At 41.8% G+C, this 26,430-nt stretch overlaps 1 protein-coding gene across 2 annotated transcripts; it reads right to left on the bottom strand.

The window, feature by feature from the left end:
• Nucleotides 1–309: 309 nt before the first annotated feature.
• Nucleotides 310–24,828, bottom strand: KLHDC1 (kelch domain containing 1). Of its 2 annotated transcripts, XM_060788472.2 has the most exons (13): nucleotides 24,685–24,828; nucleotides 22,571–22,641; nucleotides 21,684–21,801; nucleotides 19,563–19,681; nucleotides 18,816–18,894; nucleotides 16,863–16,946; nucleotides 16,571–16,654; nucleotides 16,197–16,255; nucleotides 14,312–14,424; nucleotides 12,743–12,815; nucleotides 6,108–6,192; nucleotides 1,720–1,772; nucleotides 310–741 (listed from the first exon to the last, which is right to left on the bottom strand). In XM_060788472.2, the coding sequence occupies exons 1-13, from the start codon at nucleotides 24,799–24,801 to the stop codon at nucleotides 567–569; spliced, it is 1,230 nt and encodes a 409-aa protein (XP_060644455.2). In that variant the 5' UTR covers nucleotides 24,802–24,828; the 3' UTR covers nucleotides 310–566. The 2 variants fall into 2 exon arrangements, with proteins under 2 accessions (XP_060644455.2, XP_060644505.2); XM_060788522.2 differs by lacking the exon at nucleotides 16,863–16,946.
• Between the last annotated feature and the right edge of the window lie 1,602 nt (nucleotides 24,829–26,430).

Genomic DNA, 26,430 nt, shown 5'->3' with positions numbered 1-26,430 from the left:
CCCCTCCACTCCCCTTCCCCTACCCCTAGTATCTGGTTTTATGTATAATTAAACTCAAGTTTAAGATTCTTGTGACTTGTATGTACCCCCCCCATCTTGAAAAACCTTGAATAAAAATTAATTAAAAAAATGTGGGCCAACACAATTTCTCCCACTCTGGACATTCCACAGATATATATCCACTCCACTTGCTTCACTTCCAACAGAACTCTGAGGATGCTTGCCACAGATGCCGGCGAAACATTAGGGGAGAGAATGGTTCTGGAACATGGCCATGCAGCCCAAAAAACTCACAGCAACGCATCTGAATCCTCATTGAAATGTTTAGCTTTAATAACCATCTGATCAACGGATCAATCTAGGAACAGGCTCACAAGAAGCAAGAATGAGGTTCCGTGCCTTCCGAGTGGAGCTGTTGCGTTGGTAGGACTTGCTTCGTGACACAACAAAGGAAATGCAACGCCTTCCAAGGCTTAGGTCTTCAAGCCCACCGGAGGGTTGAACAATAACACTTTCAAATAACGTCAAACAAGTGTCTGTAGTGCAAGTTTGTGCAAAAGGGTTTGCTAAGAGGTGCTGGTCTCCTCCAGGTCCTCTGCTTTGGCCTTTCTTCCTTGCCGGTAATTCGTAGCTGACCAAAAAGTGATTTTATCCAGCGCTTCCTCCAAGAGCCGAGGCGGAAGGTGGGCCATTTGGCTTTCCAGGAGGACGGCGTTTCGGCCAATGCAATCGAGGCTTAGTCTAGGAGGAAGAATGCCAGCATTACAACACTAAAAACAATCTAGGGATACAGCAGACATGGACAACCTTTGGCCCTCCCTCCAGGTGTTTTGCTTTATTTTATTTTTCTACTCTATTTTATTCTGATGTATATTTGTTGTCTGCTTTTTGTATTTTATTTTGCTGTATCGTACCTTTGGGCTTGGCCTCATGATAGCCGCCTCGATTCTCCTCTGGGGAGATGGTGGCAGGGTATAAATAAAGTTTATTATTATTATTATTATTATTATTATTATTATTATTATTAAACTTTATTTGTACCCCGCTAGCATCTCCCAAAGGACTCGATGCGGCTTACAAAGGCCAAGGCCTCAACACAACAACAGCAAAACAATAACAATACAATTCAAAGCAAATTAAAAACATAAGCAATAACAAAATAATAATAATAATACCTGGTGGTATTATTATTATTATTATTATTATTGTTATTTTGGACTTCAACTCATAGAATCATAGAATCCTAGAGTTGGAAGAGACCTCCTGGGCCATCCAGTCCAACCCCATTCTGCCAAGAAACAGGAATATTGCATTCAAATCACCCCTGACAGATGGCCATCCAGCCTCTGTTGAAAAGCTTCCAAAGAAGGAGCCTCCACCGCACTCTGGGGCAGAGAGTTCCACTGCTGAACGGCTCTCACAGTCAGGAAGTTCTTCCTCATGTTCAGATGGAATCTCCTCTCTTGTAGTTTGAAGGCATCGTTCCATTGCGTCCTAGTCTCCAAGGAAGCAGAAAACAAGCTTGCTCCCTCCTCCCTGTGGGTTCCTCTCACATCTTGATACATGGCTAACAGGAATTGTGGGAGTTGGGAGTCCAAAACACCAGGAGGGAGGGCCAAAGTTGGGCCATGCCTGTAAACTAGGCCATTTGGGTCTTTTCCTCCTGGAGAAGATGTGCTACTGAAAAGTAATGCCATCCATCCTCTTTCTTCAACTTACCTGAGAAGTGAGTATGGCTGTGTCTGAAAAATCAGTAAATCACTGCAGTGTCCCTGAGCAAGAACACAATAAACAAAAATTATTTGTCAATTTAAGCAATTATTTCAATTATATAAGACTGGATGTCCACAGTTCTACTCTGAGCATATATATATATATAATATTTATTTATTCAAGCCAGTATAGATGGTGTATAATAATAATATTAATATTGTTGATAAAAATGAAAGGAAAAATAAGTAATGCGAATTGTGTAGCAGCAACCAATACACTAAAGCAATGGGTTGCGGTGAGTTTTCTGGGCTATCTGGCCAGAAGCATTCTCTCCTGATGTTTCACCTGCATCTATGGTAGGCATCCTCAGAGGTTGTGAGGTCTGTTCGAAACTAGGTGTGCTGGTACAGCTGTACCAGGAGCTCCTATTTTGTTTGCTTTGCAGTTAATGTTTGTTTGCAATCCCAGGCTTGGGATTTTGCAGCAGGGTGGCTTCCTGTTATAGGCTGCAATCATAGGGTAAGCCACCTGCCAATTATAGTTAGGATCCCTGGTCCCGCCCCCTTTTTTGCTTTTTGGAGGGAAAGGGCCATTTTTCAGTTAGTTACAGCAAGGGAAGCCAAGGCAGAGGATGCGTACAGACATTCCTCCTGTGCAAAAGCTTCGTCTTTTAAGACTTCCTGGGAAAGAACAGATTAAAAGCCTCTACAGATTCCCAAATGGTTCCAGGGAACAGCTTCACAGCCCTGAGGACCTCCGGAGGGAATAACAGCTCTTCATCTTCAGCTAAGTGATTTCAAGCCTGCTGGTATGTCTGTTTGGTTCTGAGACGCAGTTCAGCCAGTAGCAGACTCAAACCAGTCAGGTTTAAGTTCACAGCAGCCTGGGAGGAGCTTTAAAGGGGATTTTTTCTGTTAAACAAAGTTTCTTGAAGATAGTGCCTGTTTCCTGTAAACAAGACTGCAAGAGCCAATAGACTATTTAGAAATCTTACAATTCCTGCTTGTTCGCTAATAAAGACTGTTGTATTTAAGTTCAAGTCTCCTAAAGCCTGCTTAGTAGGGAAAGTTCCTCTAAAGGCTCCTTCTCGGGCCCCCGGGCTTTCCGCTGGACGCAAGCCTTGCATCCTCTCTTAGAAGCATTTAATTTTAGCTTCAGCGGCGACAGAATACTAGGCATGAGGGGTTTGTATATTTGTGGAATGATGTCCTGGATGGGAGAAAGAACTCTTGTCTGTGGGAGGCAAGTGAGAATGTTGCAATTGGCCTGCTTGATTAACACTTAATGGCTTTGCAGCTTCAAAGCCTGGCTGCTTTCTGCCTGGGGGAATCCTTTGCTAACACCTCCTAACAAAGGAGTCCTCCAGGCAGGAGCACCAGGCTTTGAAACTGCAAGGCCATTCAATGCTAATCAAGTTGGCCAGTTGCAACATACACACCTGCCTCAAGCAGACAAAAGTTCTTTATCCCACCCTGGACATCATTCCACAGATACATAAACCCCACTTGTTTATTTTCCAACAGACCTCACAACCTCTGAGGATGCCTGCCATAGATGTGGGTGAAACGTCAGGAGAGAATGCTTCTGGAACATGGCAAGACAGCCTGGAAAACTCACCGCAACCAAGTGATTCCAGCAATGAAAGCCTTCGACAACACAAATTAAACCAATGTTTCACTAGATGTACTTGTTATCAGCTATTCCCATGGCCTTGAGTAGTAGTAGTAGTAGCAGTAACAATAATAATAGCAACATTTTTATTATTATTACTATTAATACCCCACTTCTTCTCTCTACAAAGAGACTCAAAGTGGCTTCATAGAATCATAGAATCAAAGAGTTGGAAGAGACCTCCTGGGCCATCCAGTCCAACCCCATTCTGCCAAGAAGCAGGAATATTGCATTCAAATCACCCCTGACAGATGGCCATCCAGCCTCTTCCATTAAAAGCATTTCAATACAATATGAAAATCTACAAAGAGATAAACATTAAAGCAGAAATAAGTGTCATTGGTATTTTTAAAAGGCAATGACACGCCATAAAATATATTCTCAAAACCTTCTGATAATGATGATACAATATACTCATATGTAGAAGTATTTAACATGTCTCTGTAATGCACATACTATAGCAGGCATGGGCAAACTTCAGCTCTCTGCGTGTTTTCGGCTTCAACTCCCACAATTCCTGGCCTCAGGCCTTTTCCTTTTTCCCAGGAATTGTGGGAGTTGAAGTCCAAAACACCCGGAGGACCAAAGTTTGCCCATGCCTGTACTATAGCCTGTGATGTTTCCCATCTTTCCCTTGATGTTTGAACGTTTATTGTTACTCTGAATGTTTATTGCTACCTGCCTCTCTTCACGGCTCAGGGTAAGGCACAACACAGTCAAAATACATCACCATAAAACAAAATGCATACAATGAAAACACATTACTATAAAATGCATAAAATATATGGTGCAGAGCATAATCATGCATGAGAACTTTAGGGCAGAAAGGTCCGCTGGTTGATTACAAAGAGCAACTCAATATGCCAAACAGCAAAAGAAATTGGGTTGTTCTAGGTTTTTTCGGGCTATATGGCCATGTTCTAGAGGCATTCTCTCCTGACGTTTCGCCTGCCTCTATGGCAAGCATCCTCAGAGGTTGTTGTTGTTCATTCGTTCAGTTGTCTCCGACTCTTCGTGACCTCATGGACCAGTCCACGCCAGATCTCCCTGTCGGTCGTCACCACCCCCAGATCCTTCAAGGTCAGTCCAGTCACTTCAAGGATGCCATCCATCCATCTTGCCCTTGGTCGGCCCCTCTTCCTTTTGCCTTCCACTTTCCCCAGCATCATTCCCTTCTCTAGGCTTTGCTGTCTCCTCATGATGTGGCCAAAGGACTTCAACTTTGTCTCTAGTCTCCTTCCCTCCAATGAGCAGCCGGGCTTTATTTCCCGGAGGATGGACTGGTTGGATCTTCTCGCAGTCCAAGGCACTCTCAGAACTTTCCTCCAACAAAATAGTTCAAAAGCATCTCTCTTCCTTCGCTCAGCCTTCCCGAAGGTCCAGCTCCCACATCCGTAGGTTCCTACAGGGAAGACCATGGCTTTGACTAGGCAATGGATCTTTGTTGCCAGTCTGATGTCTCTACGATTTTATCGAGACTGGACATTGCTCTCCTCCCAAGAAGGAAGCGTCTCCTGATTTCCTGGCCACAGTCTGCATCTGCACTCATCTTTGCGCCTAGAAATACAAACCCTGTCACGGCCTCCACGGTTTCTCCCTCTATTTTCCAGTTGTCAATCATTCTTGTTGCCATAATCTTGGTTGTTTTGATGTTTAGCTGCAGCCCAGCTTTTGCGCTTTCTTCTTTCACCTTGATTAGAAGGCTCCTCAGCTCCTCCTCGCTTTCAGCCATCAGAGTGGTGTCATCTGCATATCTGAGGTTGTTAATGTTCCTTCCAGCAATTTCCACCCCAGCTTTGCATTCATCCAGCCCCGCACATCCTCGCATGATGTGTTCTGCATACAAGTTAAAAAGGTTGGGTGAGAGGATGCAGCCTTGCCGTACGCCTTTCCCAATCTTGAACCAGTCTCCTGTTCCGTGGTCAGTTCTGACTGTTGCTCCTTGGTCCTTGTACAGATTCCTCAGGAGAGAGGGAAGGGGGCTTGGGATGCCCATACATACCACCAAGAACTTGCCACAATTTATTATGATCCACACAGTCAAAGGCTTTAGAAGAGTCAATGAAGCAGAAGTAGATGTTTTTCTGAAACTCCCTGCCTTTCTCCATTATCCAGCGGATATTGGCCATGTGGTCTCTCATTCCTCTGCCTTTTCTAAACCCAACTTGAACATCTGGCAACTCTCGCTCCATGTCTTGCTGGAGTCTTCTTCCTTGCAGGATCTTGAGCATTACCTTACTGGCATGAGAAATAAGGGCCACTGTACGGAAGTTTGAGCAGTCTTTCGCATTTCCCTTTTTTGGTATGGGGATATAAGTGGATTTTTCCCAGCCTGATGGCCATTCTTGTGTTTTCCATATTTGCTGGCATATGGCATGCATCACCTTGACAGCATCATCTTTTAAGATTTTAAACCTCTAAGGATGCTTGCCATAGATGCAGGCGAAATGTCAGGAGAGAATGCCTCTAAAACATGGCCATATAGCCTGAAAAAACCTACAACAACCCAGTGATTTCAGCCATGAAAGCCTTCGACAAAAGCAAAGCAATCAAAAGAACTCTCTTTCTGTGACTATGAGTATAAGAATCAAAACTGAATCCAAACAATCCAGTCTCATCTATTTTAGGTCATTTGCCCTAAAGCCAAATATAATTTTAAATTCCAAGGGGAGGCTCTATCAGGAAATATGCCATATTTAACCCATGTTGTTCTGCGTACGGACCGTGTCAAGGAAATGCAGGTCGTCTTTGCTCCCTCCAAAGACCATCACTTCTGCTTCTTTCCCAAGGCAGGCTGTGTGCCACAACCTACAAAATAGGTTAGAGTTATAATAAATTCTCAGGGACTTCCTTTTTTAAACTATCTCCATAGTTATTTACTAATGAGTCCCAGTTTTACTTTAATTTCTAGTAGTGCATTCCCTCCCTAATTTCCCAAAACAGATTTATTGCCACTGAGCAGTCTTTCTTGGCACGAATTAACTGACGAGTCCATTCAAATGGGTCAAAAAGACATTTTGACGCATTAGCCATGAATTGAGATTTGCATGTTGAGATTTGCAAGTCACATGTCAACATGCTAGCCTTTGATTCGCCAGACTTGCGCTTTTTTTTTTAAAGCCGAACTCAAGTATTAAGACTTTTGCAATGCATTTAATTCAATATTATCTCCAGCTCTAACACTCTGGTGCCGTTGAGAGACATTCAGGATAACATTCTTCCTTTAAAAATTAGAATTTAAAATGCACTTGGCCAAAAGGTTCTTTTTCTGTGGCCCACGTTATTGGCCTAGCCGTCTCCCAATATGGTCCCAAAATGGTTGGTGGCTATCAAAATGGCAAGACCTTCAGGGTGAGCACAGCAACCATTAAAAACCTACTTACTCAGTATTCAAGCTAAACCCAACTCACATACATGAGAACCTCTACTCTGATTAAGAGTCTCAATCTTTTTGGGGAAAGCAGGATATAAATCTATGTATAAAAGTCCTATGTTGGTTGATTGGAACGACAAAACGTGTCTTCTCTGTGGCTCGATGGATCTGGACCAAGCCTGGCATCCAGAACTGTCATGATTCAACTTAAACAATGGGGTTTGAACTAAAAATACTACCTTTTTGGGCCTAGAGCAGAAAGGAAAGAAGAACTAAGCTAACTGGCCGTGGTTGGGTGAAGTGGCCCTCTGTCATGTGACTGGGAAAGAAAGGGAATGAAGCAGGTTGCCTACTGCTAAGTGACATGTGTATGAGGGGAAGGGGGAAGAAAGGAAGGAAATAAAAAGGGAAGAGAAAGAAAAAGGAGGGGGGAGAGGGAAGGAAGTCGGGAGGGAAGGAAGGAAATAAAGGAGAGATGGTGTTGTGGCTGAGATGTTCTGTGATGATGAGGATGATGGGATTCAGATTCCTGGCTCTTTTTCTGTGCCTCAGATCTCTGGGCCTGCTGCTCCCACAGACAGCACAGACAGTGCAGAGTCAACATCAACACAGCGGTTCCCAAGTGAAAGGAATTTTAACGAAGGAGATAGCGAACAGGTGGGGAGCTATTCGCCTCCTTCCCACGCTGATACTGAAAGTACTGAAATCCTTGACAGTGACCTGACCCGGCAAGCTCGTCTTGATCTCCGGGTCAGGCGGAGTTCTTGCCTGGCCAGCAGATGAGAAGCCAGCTTGGTGAAAGGTCATCGCAATGATTTCATGTAATGTTTTCATGTTAGAAAGGTATTTAGGCTTCTTGCAAACCAAGGGAAAGTGTCAGTTCAACGTAGCTTACTAGCCTGAAAGCTTCATGGAATAATCTTAACCTGGAAAGCAGTACGCTTGGGATTTCTTGCATTGTGATTCATGGGGCAATTGTTTCATTGCTTGTACTTGGGACTCTGGTTTGAACTTTGCCAATAGGATTGTGTCTCCTGCTTTTACCTGAAGATCTTTGGAACTATATTCTGCATTTAACCTTAATTCTTGGAACTTTGCAATGCTTATTCTTTATGTTGACTTGGATTTTTTCCTCAATAAACTAAAAAACTACAGCTCTTGTGTGGTGGTGTTTGGAAGCAAGGTGACGCTTACTCTGAGTTGCAACAGACGGAAGGAAGGAAATAAAGGGGAGTGAGAGAAAAAGGAGGGAGGGAGGGAGGGAGGGAGAAAAAGGAGAGAGGGAGGGAGGAAAGCAAATAAAGGGGGAAGAGAGAGAAAAAGAAGGCGGAGAGAGGGAGGGATGGAAGGAAGGAAATAAAGGTGAGTGAGAGAAAAAGGAGGGAGGGAGGGAGGGAGAAAAGGGAGAGAGGAAGGGAAGAAAGGAAATAAAGGGAAAAGAGAGAGAAAAGGAGAGAGGGATGGAAGGAAGGAAATAAAGGGGGAGAGAGAAAAAGGAGGGAGGAGGAAGGGATGGAAGGAAATAAAGGGGGAAGAGAGGGATAAAGGATACAGGGAAGGAAGAAAAAGAAAGGAAGGAAAGAATAAAAGAAAAAAGAAGTGAAAAGAAAGGAAGGAAAGGGAAGAAAAATGGGATTAAGGGAGGGAGGAAAGAAATAGAAGAGAAAGAAAGAGAGGAGTGAAGGTGTATGCTGGATATCTAATGTATGCTAGTAATAGAATAGAATACATGATGCCCTTTCCCCTCTCTCATCTTTACGGTCCACTTAGGTTGATTTTCAGAGATGGATTTTGCTTAAATAGTATTGCCCCAAAGACTGCCGTGAAAAAAATAGGGATTTGGAACAGATAGCAGGGAGAGAAGTCATTCTGCAAACAGCACAATCAAAACAGACATGCACAATACACAAAAGCATATAATAATTCAACACGTTTCTCACCAAAACGTGCTTTTAGGAGCGCTTCCCTGCACTGAGTCACGTTTTCCGATTGCAACTTGCACAGAAAATGTTCCCTTTTAGTTCATGACTGCCAATAATAATCCGGGCAAGGTGATGGATGACTCAGTGCTCAAGAGTGCTTTCTGACTTCACTGCATTCCAGAATACACACACACATATATATATGCTCCGCACTCCTTGCTCTCGCTGTGTCCCACCTGTTCTCTTCTTCCTCCTCCTCCTCCTCTTCCTGCCTGAGGGTAGCTCTGTCTGCCTCTGTCTTATCTCTGCTCTGGGGAACTGGCCTGCGCTGGAGCTTCGCCTTTCCTGCCTGGCCTCTGTCCTCTGCCTTGACTCCTAGCTTGCCACCTGAGTGAGGCCTTTTTGCTACAGACTGACACAGGGTGTTCTGTCCTCTCACAGCTGCTCTAACTTAGCACCTAGACATTCTAATAAAGCATGTTATTGGCATCGTTAATCAGCTCAAGGAACAACTTACTTATCTTTCAAAAAAGCAAACCCTCCAACTAGAATAACACCTAATGCAATTCAAATACTATGAAGAAGGCATGAGCAAACTCCGGCCCTCCTCCAGGTGTTTTGGACTCCAACTCCCACCATTCCTAACAGCCTACAAGACAGGGAGTTGGAGTCCAAAACACCCAGAGGGCCAAACTTTGCCCGTGCCTGCTTTGAAGTCATATTCAGTTTTCTTTTCATTAGATAACTAGCCGTCCCCTGCTACGCGTTGCTGTGGCCCAGTCTGTGTATATGTTTGTGTGTGTATATATTTGTGTATATTGTGATTTTATATTATTTTGTTTGCCTATTCTGTACTGTTTTTTATTATTTTCATTATATTTATCGATGTATTATTTTATGTTGTATACTTGCTTTCAGTTCTTGTGGGGTTTTTTGGGCTATATGGCCATGTTCTAGAGGCATTTCTCCTGACGTTTCGCCTGCATCTATGGCAAGCTTTATTGTGATTGTTGGGCTTGGACTCATGTAAGCCGCCCCAGTCCCCTTGGTTTTTAAATTCTTGTGTTATATTGTCTATGAGTGAGTTATACTAATTGTATTGTTTTATTTGCTTATTGCTGTGTTGCTTTTACTGATATGTTGTTGGGCTTGGCCTCATGTAAGCCACCCCGAGTCCCCTTTGGGGAAATGGTGGCAGGGTATAAATAAAGATGATGATGATGATGATTATTATTATTATTATTATTATCTGCTGCCCAGTCAAGACCAGTTTTCCGCCAGCAAAAGAAGAGTGGCAGAAACTGAGCGGGTATTCAATGAGAGAAGCACCACTATGCCTTAGGAAAGACATAGCCACAATGGTAGCGGGATATAAATAAAACTTTATTTTTTTATTTTTATTTATTTATTTATTTATAATATGTGTATATATGTTTGTGTGTATATATTTGTGTATATGTGCATATATGTGTGCTTGTGTGCGTGTACATATAAATATATATGGTTTTGCGCATGCGTTGTAATGTGTTTTTTATTTTTATTTTTGACTTTTAAGTCCCTTCTGTTGTGTTTTTCAGTCTTTTTATGAGTGATGGTCACTCGCTGGCCTGAGAGGTGTCTCGTGTCAATTCATCCAGTGGTTTTTGAGTTATGTTCATACCACAAATGAACATTATATTTTGATTTATATAGATAGACTAGCCATCCTCTGCCACACGTTGCTGTGGCCCAGTCTGTGTATATGTGTTTTGTGTGTGTATATATATGTGTGTGTGTGTATCTGTGTATAGGTGTATATATGTGGTTTTGCGCATGTGTTGCAATGTATTTTTTTTTTGCTTTTTAAGTCGCTTCTGCTGTGTTTTTCAGTATTTTTATGAGTGATGGTCACTCGTTGGCCTGAGAAGTTTATTGTGTCCAAATTTGGTGTCCATTCGTCCAGTGGTTTTTGAGTTCTGTTAATCCCACAAACAAACATTACATTTTTATTTATATAGATACTAGGTTTTCAAGACACTGAACCCTTGTCTCTGAATGATGATGGGAGAAACCCAGGATGTGTGGATTCTTCCTCTCACCAAAGCAGAGAAGGAAGGAGAAAATAATACCTGTAGGAAGCGAGGGAAAATCCAGAGAGGAAAACCTTCAGGAAAACAGGAAGGTCTTAGCCAAATGCCAAAAGGGAGGTCTTTCTGGAAAGAACTTTCCACAATTGAGGTAGTCATCTAGTTCAGTGGTCCTCAACCTGTGGCTCCCCAGGTGTTTTGGCCTACAACTCCCAGAAATCCCAGCCAGTTTTCCAGCTGTTAGGATTTCTGGGAGTTGAAGGCCAAAACATCTGGTTGAGAACCACTGATCTAGTTCGTCTCAAACAAGCTACTGAAATGGTTCGTATGGACTTTTCATTTTGCAATATACATTCCCCCAAGGGATTGGAAATGTCCATCCATAAGGGCTTCACTCCATAAAAGTGATCAAGTAGACTGAGATTACAAAGGTTTGTGCTACTAACCTTTTACTCATCGTTAGTCTCAAAGGTGTTACAGCAGCCATGGGCAAACTTGGGCCTTCCAGGTGTTTTGGACTTCAGCTCCCACAATTCCTAGCAGCCAGTAGGAACCCCACCAGTTTTGGACTTCAACTCCCACCAGTTTTGGACTTCAACTCCCACAATTCCTAGCAGCCTACTGGCTGCTAGGAATTGTGGGAGTTGAAGTCCAAAACTCCTGAAGGGCCCAAGTTGGCCCATGCCAGGTTTCAACCCTCAGACCCTTCCCCCCCCCCCCCCAACCGCTTAAATGGAAAAAGAATGGGAAAAGGAAAGGGCCTGAGGCTGTTAGGAATTGTGGGAGTTGAAGACCAAAACACTTGGAGGCTCCAAGTTGGCTCATGCCTGTATTAGGCCATTTTGGGTCTTATTTCCTCCTGGAGAAGATGTGCTGCTCAAAAATAAAGTGGTAAGATGGAAGTCTGGGTATTAAATAGATAGCCTCTGTCGTTATGCTTCTAACAGATCCAACTGTAGGCAAAAGTTACACTCTAAATGTCTTCTCATAAACAGTCAAGGACCACATTGCTGGGGGAAAGGGACTTAAAATATATTAGTAATTCCATTAGAGATACAGGTTAAAGCAGTGTTTCTCAACCTTCCTAATGCCGTGACCCCTTAATACAGTTCCCCATGTGGTGGTGACCCTCAACCATAACATTACTTTCATTGCTACTGTAATTTCGCTACTGTTATGAATCGTAAAGTAAATATCTGATATGCAGGATGTATCTTCGTTCACTGGACCAAATTCACTGGACAAATACCCGCTACATCCAAATGTGAATACTGGTGGGTTCGGGGGAGGGAGGGGTGCAGTTTGCCATTTTGGGGTTGTAATTCCTGGGATTTAAAGTTCACCTACAAGCAAAGAGGATTCTGAACTCCACCAAGGATGGAGTTGAACCGACCTTGGCACACAAAACTCCCATGACCAACAGAAAATACTGGAAGGGTTTGGTGGGTGGGCACTGACCTTGAATTTTAGAGTTGTAGTTCACCTACATCCAGAGAGCACTGTGTACTCAAATAATGATGGATCTGGACCAAACTTGATATGGATACTCAATATGCCCAAATATGAGCACTGGTGGAGTTTGGGGAAAATAGATCTTGGCATTTTGAAGTTGTAGTGGCTGGAATTTATAGTTCACCTACAATCAAAGAGCATTCTGAACCCCACCAATGACCAAATTGGGCCAAACTTCCCACATAGAACCCCTATGACCAGCAGAAAATACTGTGTTTCCTGATGGTCTTTGGCGACCCCTCTGACACCCTCTCACGACCCCGACCCCCAGGTTGAGAAACACTGGGTTAGAACTATATAAATCAAAAACTGAGAACTGCATTCATTTCATGTTTTTTTTTAAAAAAAAATGGGATCATATAACTGGAAGACAACCCCCCCCCCCCCCATCCTCCCAATCACGCTGCATAAGGCCGCGATAAGCTCATGTTCTGATGTTTATACTTTCCTCAACTTCAGCAAATGTTGGCTAGCTTTTTTTATACCTAGGTCTACTTTTTGGTAAGTGTGTCAGTTGTTGCCATTCATTGCTTTTGACACAATAAATCCAGCCATCACCTGTAAAGAAAAGAAAGATGCTTGGATTAATGCTAATTATTTTGCTTTAAAAGAATTAATAACAGTTGGAAAACACATCACATTTTCTGATGAACATGAAAGAAGCCATGGAGTAAGTAAAAGCACGCCCATCCTGTTCAGGAGTCAGGAGCAGCTAGTGCTTGCCCACTGGACTTTGGCTTTGCCCCTTTTGAAAGCCTGATTTGCATGCCATATATTCCCTGGGTTTTTTTTTTTTAATTCCTCTTCATTGTAATAGAAGTTTTAGCACGAGGTGGTGACTGTTTGTATTACCTGAGGAAAGCAAGCCTTATGCCTTTCTAGGCTGACATTTTATGGCTAGGAGACCTGTCTTTCCTAAGGCATAGTGGTGCTTCTCTCATTGAATACCTGCTTGGTTTCTGACACTCGTCTTTTGCTGGTGGAAAACCGGTCTTGACTGGGCAGCAGATAATAATAATAATCATCATCATCATCATCATCATCATCTTTATTTATAGCCCACCCCCTTTCCTCAAAGGGGCCTCGGCGGCGGCTTACATTAAGCCAAGCCCGGTAATACATTACAGCAAAATAAATACAGAACGACAAAAATGACAACACAATAAAATAAGTAAAAACATAAAGTGCAATAAAACAGTGCAAAGTAACAAGCTGTGGCACGGCTGTCTGAGTGTCAGCTGCATTAAGATCACTTCTGACCATAAGAACATGAGTTTGAAGCCAGCCTGGGTTGGAGTGAGCTTCTGACCAATTGTGTAGCTTGTTGTTGACCTTTGCAACCTGAAAGACAGTTGCATCTGTCAAGTAGGAAAATTAGGTACCACCTATATGTGGGGAGGATAATTTAACTAATTGATGAGGCCATAAAAAAGACTCCAGCAAAGCATGCGGGGAAATGCGGAAGTACTTCATCAGTGTCGCAGATGGACAATGAAAGCAACAGCTCCCCTGGCGGCCAGAAAAGTTCAATCACCTCTGACTGTCTGTCTATATGTGTTGTGTGTCTTTGACACTGAATGTTTGCCATATATGTGTGCACTGTAATCCACCCTGAGTCCCATGCGGGGTGAGAAGGGCGGAATATCAATACTGTAAATAAATAAAAATAAATAAACAAAATGAAACATCAAACGCAATGGGTGGGCCAAATGTACGACATAAAATAATAAAACTCTGGATGTATCTTTGTAGGAGCTCATAGGGGACGGTTTAGTGGAGACAGGCCTTCAGACGGGTGGAGGGAAGTACATTATGAGGACAACATTATGGAAGGAACAACAAGAAAGAAGTATATGGTCACTCTCCAGATAAGGTTCAGGTTAAAGCTTGTAAAGGTTGTGCCAAGGACTCTGGGTGTTATAGGCTAAAAAAGTAACTTTTAAAAGCTCTGCTTCAGCTCTGAGTATTACCATTTTAGGCCATATATTACACCACCTCCACCTTGCACTCACTTTGTAATACAGCTTCAACAATTCTGAGCACAAACTACTTACTTAAGGGCACATTGTCTGAACTCAGTCCACCAAATAGGAAGAGCCTGTCATCCGTTACAGGGGTCAACGTGTGCCATGATCTGCTTCTGGGTTTCTCTCCAGTCGTATTAATTCTAGGCAACAAAAAAAGGAGTGGAACCCAAAACAGACATCATTCAGGAAACAAATAAAACCATAACTGTGATAGAATTAACACATTTATCAGGGGCAACTATGTTCTGAAGCCAGCGCTTAGTGCTTCCTTACTGCATGACTGCAACAAAGTCTGCTCCACATCTATTTATTTCCATTTGTATTAATTCATTTTTATTCTGCCTTTCTTCCAATATTCAGATTCATTGAGTTTGACACCACGTGAAGTGCCTTGGCTGAATGCTACGGAATCCTGGGATTTGTAATTTGGTGAGGCACAGAATCCTCAAGGCCTTGTAAAACTACAACTCTGAGGATTTCACAGCACAGAGCCACGTCAAACGTCAGTAAGATCAAACTGGATTAATTTTACAGTGTAGATCAGTGGTTCTCAACCTTCCTAATGCCGCGACCCCTTAACACAGTTCCTCATGTCGTGGTGACCCCCAACCAGCAAATTATTTTCATGACAACTTCACAACTGTCATTTTGCTCCTGTTATGAAGCATTATGTTAATATCTGGTATGCAGGATGTATTTTCATTCACTGGACTTAATTTGGCCAAAATACCCGATACGCCCAAATTTGAACACTGGTGGCATTGGGTGGGGGATTGATTTTGTCATTTGGGAGTTGTAGTTGCTGGGATTTATAGTTCACCTACAATCAAAGAGCATTCCAAACTCCACCAATGATTAAACTGAACCAAACTTGGCACACAGAATTCCCATGACCCACAGAAAATACTGGAAGGGTTTGATGGGTATTGACCTTGAGTTTTGGAGTTGTAGTTCACCTACATCCCGAGAGCACTGTGGACTCAAACAATAATGGATCTGGACCAAATTTGACATGACAATCAATATGCCCAAATGTGAACTCTGCTGGAATTTGGGGAAAATAGACCTTGATATTGGGAGTTGTTACTGGGATTTATAGTTCACCTACAATCAAAGAGCATCCTTAACCCCACCAACGATAGAATTGGGCCAAACTTCTCACACAGAACTCCATGACCAATAGAAAATACTGTTTTCTAATGGTCTTTGACGACCCCTCTGACACTCCCTTGTGACCCACCTCCCGACCCCAGGTTGAGAAACACTGGTGTAGATGCATCCCAAGAGCTATACTGTGTGCTGTGCTCCGCCCTGAGTCCCCTTTGGAGTGAGAAGGGTGGAATATAATTGTTTTAAATAAATAAATATAAATAATAAAGAGCCTTGGAGCTGTTTCTAGGTGTGAGATGGCCTTCTTCAGCCCTTCAACTTCACCAAGCAAGAAGGCAAACAGTAGGCTGCAAGCAGCGCTTCCTAATTTACAGCTCAAGAAAAGATGTGTCTGACTACTAAATACTGATTTTAGTGTTGTAAGAGAGAATGCACAACACTCTAGTTTTCATGTCCTTCCTGCTTTTCTGTTGAATCAGATGGAGCACCCTTAAAATCTGGATATTCTCCCTGATATTCACAACCATATATATCAGGCATGTTACGGGCTGTTAGGAATTGTGAGAGTTGAAAGTACAAAACACCTGGAGGGCCGAAGTTTGTCCATGCCTGAACTACGTCCATTAGATATAGCCTAACACTGTTTCCTTCATCAACATGTTTCTCCCAATTTTCAAATGTTAGCTGGGGAGGGGGTGGGGGTTGGCGAACTGCCATGCAATAGTCAAAATCCAATGAGAAAAACATTTAATGTCGTTTGTCATGCAGAAAAAAAGAAATGATGTAAGGCAAAACAACTTACTTTCCAGACCACACCCAGCTATCTAAATTTAGAGAATGTAAATCGTCCATCCGTGTTTGCTATTAAAAAAGAATTAAAAGGGCAAATGTGACCATACGATTCTTTCAAAGGATAGCAACATACAAGATCCAGCCTGATCCACTTCTGAATGCTGATACGTAACTTGCAACCTGAGTGGCATGGAAGAATTTTTTTCCATGTTTTGATGATAGAAGCAACTAGGAAATGACATTTATAATCCAGCAACAGAAACCATAGCATTACATAGTGGATGGTTTCAAAAAGATCTGCTTACTCCTTCTTATGTACTAAATCAACCACTTCCCCTACTTTTTTGTAATATATAAAGGAGTGAATGATAGACAAGTACAAACCAGAACCCGTCCTCCAAACACGTAGCCTTTATTTCCAAGGACGGCACAAGAATGCGCTGCTCGAGGCTGAGGAGGGACTCCATGCTGCAAGGAAAGATGGAAGGATGTAGACCAGGCATGGGCAAACTTGGGCCCTCCCTCCAGGTGTTAGGTTCAACTCCGGCTGTTAGGAATTGTGGGAGTTGAAGTCCAAAACACCTGGAGGGAGGGCCCAAGTTTGCCCATGCCTATTGTAAAGTGTTTATACCATTCCTACAACCAAACAGTGTCCAATGTGCCAAATCAGACTTACTTTAATTGTCGGCTGATACCAGGTTTTCCTAGTGGTATCAAAAACATGGACATCGTTGTGCCAACCCCAGAACATCTGGCCTTCCTAAAACAGGAACAGAATGGCCAGGATTTGGGATGACATGGAAGGTAAGGCAGTAGTGGACTGCTAATTACAAAGGCTACATGTCTTATGATGCAGCGTGCCTCTGAGTTATAGCTTTTGAGGAAGATGGGTGGGAGCACCTGTGGGTTTCCCACAGAAATTCCACCACTGTGGGAAGTGAACGTTGGGCCAGAGGATCCTTTGCTCTCTATACCCTTGGGTGGCTCCAGCCCAATTCTTCTTCTTGTGTCCTTGTAACAGAGCATTCCAAACGTCTCATGTCAGCGACACACTTTTTTGAGACATGCATCATTTCACAACACAGTAATTCAGTTTTTCTATCAAACCGGATGTTAAACTAATCCATCATAAGAGATACAGATGCCCGCACAAATTATAATAACTAAATGTATGTGGATAGAACATAGCTCATAAAACCTTTACCGTATATACTCAAGTATAAGCCGACCCGAATATAAGCCGAGGCACCTAATTTTACCACAAAAAACTGGGAAAAGGATTGACTCGAATATAAGCCGAGGGTGGGAAATGCAGCAGCTACTGGTAAATCTATATAAATAAAAATGTAATGTTCGTTTGTAGGATTAACAGAACTCAAAAACCACTGGACGAATTGACACCAAATTTGGACACAAGACACCTAACAACCCAATGTATGTCCTTCACTCAAAAAACCACTGGAAAACACAGAAGGGACTTAAAAAGCCCCTAAATCTAAATGACGAAAACCTAAATGACAATACAGAAAAAAGGAAAGAAAGAGGGAGGGAAGGGGAGGAAAGAAAGAAAGAAAGAAAGAAAGAAAGAAAGAAAGGAGGAAAGAAAGGAGGAAAGAAAGGAGGAAAGAAAGGAGGAAAGAAAAGAAAAGAAAGAGGGAGGGAAAGAAAGAAAGAAAGAAAGAAGGAAGGAAAGAAGGAAAGGGAGAAGGAAGCAGGGAAGCAAAGAGAGAAGGAAGGAAGGAAGGAAAGAAATAGAGAAGGAAGGAAGAAGAGAAGGAAAGATGGAAGGAAAGAGGGAGTGAAGGAAGGAGAGAAAGAAGGAGAGAAAGAGGGAAGGTTGGCCACAGCAACGCGTGGCGGGTACAGCTAGTTTCTAAATAAAAATAGATACCAATAAAATTACATTAATTGAGGCATCAGTTAGTTAAATGTTTTTGAATATTTACATAAACCTGTAATTCAACATAAGACTGTCCAACTCTGATTCAACCATTATTCTAACCTTCTCCAATGTAAATATGCTTACATATCCTTCCAATAATAATAAATAGAGTAAAATAATAGTAATAGTAATAATAATAATAATAATAATAATAATAATAATAATAATAATAATAGAGTAAAATAATGGAATGTAACAGTAACAGTGATAATAGAGTAAAATAATAAATGTAATAATAACAATAATAGAGTAAAATAATAAATGCAACAATAACAATAATGAAGAGTAAAATAATAAATGTAATAACAACAATAATAAAGTAAAATGACAACAACAACAACAACAAAGTAAAATAATAAATAACCCTGATTCGAGCATAAGCGGGGGAGACTTTTTCAGCCTAAAAAAAGGACTGAAAAACTAGGTCTATACTCGAGTATATACAGTATTTATATTTATTTTTAAAATGTGATTTATTGCTTATTTTACAAAGACTCGGAGTTTCTTGTTATGATCGCAAGACACACCTACACACTGCAGCCAACAAATGAATGTGTCACAACAAATAGTTTGGAAAGTTCTGCCTTTCAACAACAACAACAACAATTTTATTTCTTATCCGCCTCTTCTCATGTTTCGAGGCAGGCTACAGTTAATTAAAAGCACCGATAACGTTGCATCTCTTACCCAAAACGCATCATGAACATCAAAACAGTCACTCAGCTCACTCTGTTTCCTACAGCCATATCCTCCAAAATAGATTAGCCTGAAAAGATCAGAAGTAAAACCACCAATTAATTCTTTTCCTAAGAAATCTTTTAGTTTCGTCTGATTTGACAATAGGTTTTTTGTTTTTGTTTTTTGGCAGTCCTATATCACCTTTTATTCTTTGGGGCATCAGAATCTCCTTCTCTGGAGGTTGTTAAGCAGAGGCTGGATGGCCATCTGCTGTTTGTGCTTTGATTGTGTTTCTTCCTTCCTGGCAGAAAGAAGGGGGTTGGGCTGGATGTCCCTGGGGGTCTCCTGCAACTCTAGGGTTCTGTGACCCCTCATCCTACATTGTTTAAGGAGCTACTTGATCAGAGAATTTATTCTGGGAAGCTTGTGTCTCCCATATACTAACATTCCTGTGGAGATTTTTCCAAAAAGCAAAACCAAGTTTGCACCAGAATCACTTATTTGTGAGTGAGTGAAAATGTTAGCTGCTGTCAGTTAAGAGCTTTTTAAAGCTATTTTAAGGTATAAACTAGTTCCACCACGGTGTCTTACATATAACGTATGATTCCCATTTTATAAGTGGAAGAAATGAAGTTTGGGTAAAGGAAGAGCGCAGGGTAATGCTTATAATGCCAAACCGCAAGGACAACCGGTTGACCTGTCCCCCGCTAACGCCACCTCCTCCCCGTTTGCGAAGGAGCCCCGCGTGACAATTACCTGTCTTTATACACCCAGCAGGCCAGTTTGTCCCGTGGTGTAGGAGGCTGGCCTTTAAAGTCTGTGATTTTTTTCCACAAATAGGTTCCATTTCTTGATCGCAAATTAACATAATAGAGCTTTAAAGGAAATTAGAACACTTTCAACAGACAGCAATATCCGGGAAAAATGAACTGCTAATTGGCATAAAATGGTGACTGGAGAGAACAATTCATAACATTCACTTCTCTGTTGTTTTAAAAGCTAAAGGCTCAATACCTCTTCCTTCTACTTTCAAAACAGCTCTTTCCATTCCTAGTTTCCAACAGACCTCACTACCTTTGAGGATGCTTGCCACAGATGCAGGCGAAACGTCAGAAGATAATGCCTCTAAAAAATGGCCATATAGCCCGAAAAAACCTACAACGACCCAGTGATTCTGGCCATGAAAGCCTTCAACAATACTAAGTTATTCTCCTCTGTGATGGAGAGCTTTTGTGCTGCATGTGTTGTCTTTGAAGAAAGGTAACAGGCAGCCCACCGTCATGAAAAAACGGATATATTTTCAACTGCTTTTGATTCCTATTAAAGTGAAACTGCTTGCAATTTTTTAATAAGGACAAAGAAATGAGAAGCCAGCTAGGACCTAGGTATCGAACTGTCCATTCCCATTAATTTCAGAGGCACTAGGCAATCTAAATCCCATATACCAATTTTTAATTGATGAGTTCAGGATGCCTAACAAGTTTTCGATGGGTGAATAACTGGGGACTATGTTGGTTCTCGTTTTTATTGTCTTTTAAAGTTGGTTGTATTGTTTTTATCTACTACTGTAAACCGCTCCGAGCCAAATTGGGAGTGGCGGTATACAAGTCAAATAAATAAATAAAATAATCTTTCCACACAAAAAAGTTCAATTCCCTGAGAAATGCAAAATATAAATTGCATAAATAACAATTAAATTAAAAAAGAGCAATGACTTGGACAGATTCAGATGAAGAAGCAGGAAACCTGCTTTAGTTTTCAGGCCATAAGCAATACAGAAATTAATTATTGTGGGGGCCCTTTTTAAATGTCATATAATTTACTAAGTTCTTGTGGAGTTTTTCGGGCTATATGGCCATGATCTAGAGGCATTTCTCCTGACGTTTCGCCTGCATCTATGGCAAGCATCCTAAGAGGTGAGGTCTGTTGGAACTGGGAAAAGGGTTTATATATCTGTGGAATGACCAGGGTGGGGCAAATGACTCTTGTCAGTTGGGCTAGGTGTGAATATTTCAACTGACCACCTTGATTAGCATACAATGGGCTGACTGTGCCTGGAGCAAACTCTTCTTGAAAGGTAATTAGATGTCCCTGCCTGTTTCCTCTCTGCTGTTTTTGCTGTTGCAATTTTAGAATCTGGCTACCAGTATTTAAAAAAATTCTAAAACCTTTCAAGAAGAGTTTGCTCCAGGCACAGTCAGCCCATTGTATGCTAATCAAGGTGGTCAGTTGAAATATTCACACCTAGCCCAACTGACAAAAGTCCTTTGTCTCACCCTGGTCATTCCACAGATATATAAACCCATTTTCCTAGTTCCAACAGACCTCACTACCTCTGGGGATGCTTGCCATAGATGCAGGCGAAATGTCAGGAGAAATGCCTCTAGAACATGGCCATATAGCCCGAAAAAACCCCCACAAGAACTTAGTGATTCCAGCCATGAAAGCCTTCGACAATACGTCATATAATTTAATTACAGGTTTGGCCTAAAAAGGGGTCTCTTTGCCATCAAAGATCTGCAGCAATAAATTCTGAAAGGGGTGCAGCAGTCACAGTCACAAGTGAAAATATGGGTTCCCCAGAATACAAAGAATTGGTCTAGTCGTTGCCATGCATCAGCCTGCTCTGCATCTATGGCAAGCCTTTTTGGGAACTTGGCAGAAGCTTTAAAAGGACTTCTGTGATATTTCAATGGGAAGGTCTCGCAGCTAAAGGGGAAACTATTTAAAGCAAACGCTTGGGCATCTCAGAGTCTTTAAATCTGTATCTATGCTAAAATAAAACCATAACCTTACTCTTGAAGATTAATACATACATAGTACCCCAAGTGTATTAAATCTTTATTGGGAATTTATAAAAACAAAGGGGGCCAGTACCCGATTGCTGTAGCCTTTGTCGTCAAATCCTCCAAAGAGGAAGAAGTTTCCCTTAATGCAAGACCCGCAACTTCCAGACATGGATGGAGGGAGCTCCCCTTCCATTAAGTGCATCGACCTGCAGTTCAGCAAGCACAAGAAAACAATTTTCCACTGAGAACTACTTTAGAGAGTTTTTAGCCCTGAAAATCACCTGAATTAATAAAAGCAATGCATTTGACACATATAGATGGTGAACTGATATTTTTAAAACCAAATAGGACTACAATTTGGCAATAACAATAGCGTAAAACACTGGTTTCTACCCGGCTTCCTTTCTTGAATACATTGCTGGTTTCACTGTGTTTATTATTATTAATTTTTTTTATTTATTTATTTACTTTACGTGTATACCGCAGTTACTCAGCCCAACAGGCGACTCAACGCGACTCAACAAGGATAAGATCAATCAACGATATACAATTTAAAACCATTAGAGCACAATATACAATATTGACACAACAATAACAGCACAATGCATCTCATAACTCTCATCTCATATTATTATTATTTAATTTCTTATCCGCCTCTCCTTGAGGCTCGAGGTGGGTTACAGAATAAATTAAAACACTGTAAAAATACCACATATTAAAATGCATTTTTATAAAAGATACATAATAAAATGTATTTCTATAAAATACATATTAAAATACACAAAACAGACATTAAACAAAAGGTACAAGTTTAAAATTCATGCTTAAAAACTGAGAGAAAATGGCTTTTAAATTCCAACTGCTTATTTAGATATTTGCAATGCAATTTCTGACCATCAGAAATTGCCCATCTGCAACATTACAAATGTGGAACACATTGCAATATGAACAACTAAGGAAAATAATAGGGTTTACCATAATCCACTGTCAATTTCATAAATCCAGAGCTCATCATTGGGCAAATAAACTTCATTTTCTTCTACAGACTGCAGGAAAAACAGGGCACATAATGTTTAATTAATTATGCTGTAAATGTTCACTTTCTAAGAACCTGTCAACGTATTTTACATTTCGAAATTCTAAATGCTGAGCAAGTGATCTGGGTTGCTGAAGAACACAAAAGTAAAACATTCTTTACAATATCAAGGAGTTTCATGAGCTATGCAAAAGCCACCCAAGTCCAAGTTCGTGTAAGTGGTGAGTTATTCCTCTGAATTATTACTATTATTATTAGTAACTGTATTTACATCCTGGAAGCCTTCTGTTTTCTGAGGGTCACAGCAATTTACCTGGAGATCAGAACTGCCCCCTCCATTCTGTCGTTCAGAAAACAGGTGAAAACCTGGCTATGGGGTTTGGCTTTCGACGAGTGAATCAATATTTCTGTGATCAGATAGATGACGATGAATGATGGACAACGAATTCACTATGACGACTGACCATTGTTATTATGTGATTGCATTTTGCTCTTATAACGTTTTAATTGAATATGTTATATGATATTTTTAATGATTGTTTTGTGATTTTATTGTTGGAAACCGGCCCGAGTCCCCCGATAGAGTGGAGAAGACTGGTATACAAAATTTATTTATTTATTATTTATTTATTATATTAGCATACAACCCCCCTGTTGCGCCAACTCCACTGGCTACCGGGCTGAATTCAAAGTGCTGGCGTTGGCCTTTAAAGCCCTAAACGGTTCCGGCCCAAGCTACCTATCTGACCGCATCTCTGCCTATGAACCCACCAGGACTTTGAGATCTTCCGGGGAGACCCTGCTCTCAATCCCGCCTGCTTCTCAAGTTCGGCTGGCGGGGACGAGAGATAGGGCCTTCTCGGTGGTGGCTCCTCGGCTGTGGAACGCCCTTCCCACGGACATTAGACTAGCACCATCTCTAATGGTATTCCGCAAAAAGGTGAAGACCTGGATGTTTGTGCAGGCGTTTGAGTAATTTAGTGCAGTCTGGTAATGGAACATAGGAATGGAACAATGGACGACGAACCTGGACTACGCTTGGATGATGAGAAGATTGGGTACGGTTGTTTTTCGTAATAATTGTGCATTGTAATTGCTTATTGGTAATTTATGGATAATGTGTTAAGTCAATTGTTATACGTTGTATGGAACCACTGCTGTTTCTACTGTTTTTACTGTTTGTGAACCGCTGTGAGTCGCCTTCGGGCTTGAGATACAGCAGTATAGAAGCAAAGTAAATAAGTATACAAAATTGCTAAATACATAAATAAAATAAATAAATAGAACCGACTAGGACACTAAGATCGTCTGGGGAGGCCCTGGTCTCGTTCCCGCCTGCATCGCAAGCGCGCCTGGCGGGGACAAGAGACAGGGCCTTCTCAGTGGTGGCCCCTCGGATGTGGAATGCCCTACCTGCAGACATCAGATCGGCCCCCTCCCTGCTGGCGTTTCGGAGGAAGGTGAAGACCTGGCTATTCGAACAAGCGTTTGACTAAACAGTGAAATTGAACATAGGAATATGGAACAATGGATAGTGAGAGTGGGTTCTGATTTTATCGTTGAGGCGTTATGATTGTTACACTGTTGTTAATTGTTGACGTTATAATCTGTTTTAATTGCATTATACTGCTTTGTGATATTTTGCATTGTTGTGTAAACCGCTTTGAGTCTCCTAAGGGCTGAGAAAAGCGGTATAGAAATAAAGTAAATAAATAAATAATAGATAGATGCAACCCTGAGCGGCCTAGTCAACCTTTATGACAGGTAAAGGGGGCGTGGCTATTGGCCAGGAGCCGTGGACCAATCAACGATCGAGTTGGAGCTTCGCCCCGCCCACTCGGTTCCTAATGCTATCCTTTTTCGGGCAAAAAAGGGGGCGTGGCTATTGGCCGGGAACTCTGAGCCAATCAGCGACCGAGTTGGAGCTTCGCCCCGCCCACTGGGCTCCTGAGGTAAACTCGGGCGGCCTCTTCCTTTCCCGAATACTAGGCCATAATAAACAATACTTTTCTAACTATCTGTGGTTGTTGTTTATTCCGCCTCCCTTCCTTACCACGTATCCCCCCCAAACGTAGAGGTACCCCTCGTCCGCCACGGCGCAGTGCCCGCTCCGCTCCTCGGCCACGCAGAAGGGCTCCCGCGGCGGAGCTGCACCGGACGTGTCCGCCATCTTGGGAGCAGCGTCGCCTAGGCAACCGCGCCCGGCGCGCATGCGCAGTAGACTCGCGCTGCCTCCCCATCCTTTTGGAAGATGACATTCTTCATCCTCACTTTGGTTTTGCCTCAGTTTGAAATTAAATGAAATAGAAATCACCCTTCCCTTCTTGATGGATAATATATTATATATATTATCCATATATTATCCATAATATATTATATATATTATTATAATAATACTAATAATATTAATAAACAAACACCAAACCAGCTGTACTTCTCCACTAGGCCTCAGAAATGGATATGGGAAATGGATATAACATTAATATGGAAATATAATAATAATATTTCCACCAGAGTGGAAATCATCTATTGGATAGATGGGAAGCTGTTGAACCGCAGCGACTGAAAGACAAAACCAAGGTTACAACAACATCTGTTATAGAACTCCAGTATGCGGATGATAACGTCGTCTGTGCTCATTCAGAAGAAGACTTACAAGCCACTCTCAACACAGACGCATACACGAAGGTATTTGAAGGACTTATCTCCCTTGATGAACCCCTCAGAGCTTATTTTCCATCTTCATCACTATGATACTTCATCTTATTGATGGGAAGCTTCCCACCAGAGTGGAAATCATCTATTGGAGAGATGGCAAGCTGTTGAACCTCACCAGACTGAAAGCCAAAACCAAGGTTACAACAACATCTGTTATAGAACTCCAGTATGCGGATGATAACGTCGTCTGTGCTCATTCAGAAGAAGACCTACAAGCCACTCTCAATACAGACGCATACAAGAAGCTATTTGAAGGACTTATCTCCCTTGAACCCCTCAGAGCTTATTTTCCATCTTCATCACTATGATACTTCATCTTATTGATGGGAAGCTTCCCACCAGAGTGGAAATCATCTATTGGAGAGATGGCAAGCTGTTGAACCTCACCAGACTGAAAGCCAAAACCAAGGTTACAACAACATCTGTTATAGAACTCCAGTATGCTGATGACAACGTCGTCTGTACGCATTCAGAACATCTACAAGCCACGCTAAACACCGGAGTGGAAATCAAATGTCAGATAGATGGCAAGCTATTTAACTTTAGCAGACTGAAAGCCAAAACCAAGGTCACAACAACATCTGTAATAGAACTCCAGTATGCTGATGACAACGTCGTCTGTGCTCATTCAGAAGATCTACAAGCCACGCTAAACACCGGAGTGGAAATCAAATGTCGGACAGATGGCAAGCTATTTAACTTTAGCAGACTGAAAAACAAAACCAAGGTCACAACAACATCTGTTATAGAACTACAATATGCTGATGACAACGTCGTCTGTGCGCGTTCAGAAGATCTACAAGCCACTCTAAACACCGGAGTGGAAATCATCTGTTGGACAGATGGCAAGCTATTTAACTTTAGCAGACTGAAAGCCAAAGCCAAGGTCACAACAACATCTGTTATAAAACTCCAGTATGCTGATGACAATGTCGTCTGTGCTCATTCAGAAGATCTACAAGCCACGCTAAACACCGGAGTGGAAATCATCTGTGGCACAGATGGCAAGCTATTTAACTTTAGCAGACTGAAAAACAAAACCAAGGTCACAACAACATCTGTTATAGAACTCCAATATGCT

This window comes from Anolis sagrei, chromosome 1 (assembly GCF_037176765.1).
Source record: "Anolis sagrei isolate rAnoSag1 chromosome 1, rAnoSag1.mat, whole genome shotgun sequence".
NCBI lineage: Eukaryota > Metazoa > Chordata > Lepidosauria > Squamata > Dactyloidae > Anolis > Anolis sagrei.
This window is presented reverse-complemented; position numbering and strand designations above follow the sequence as displayed.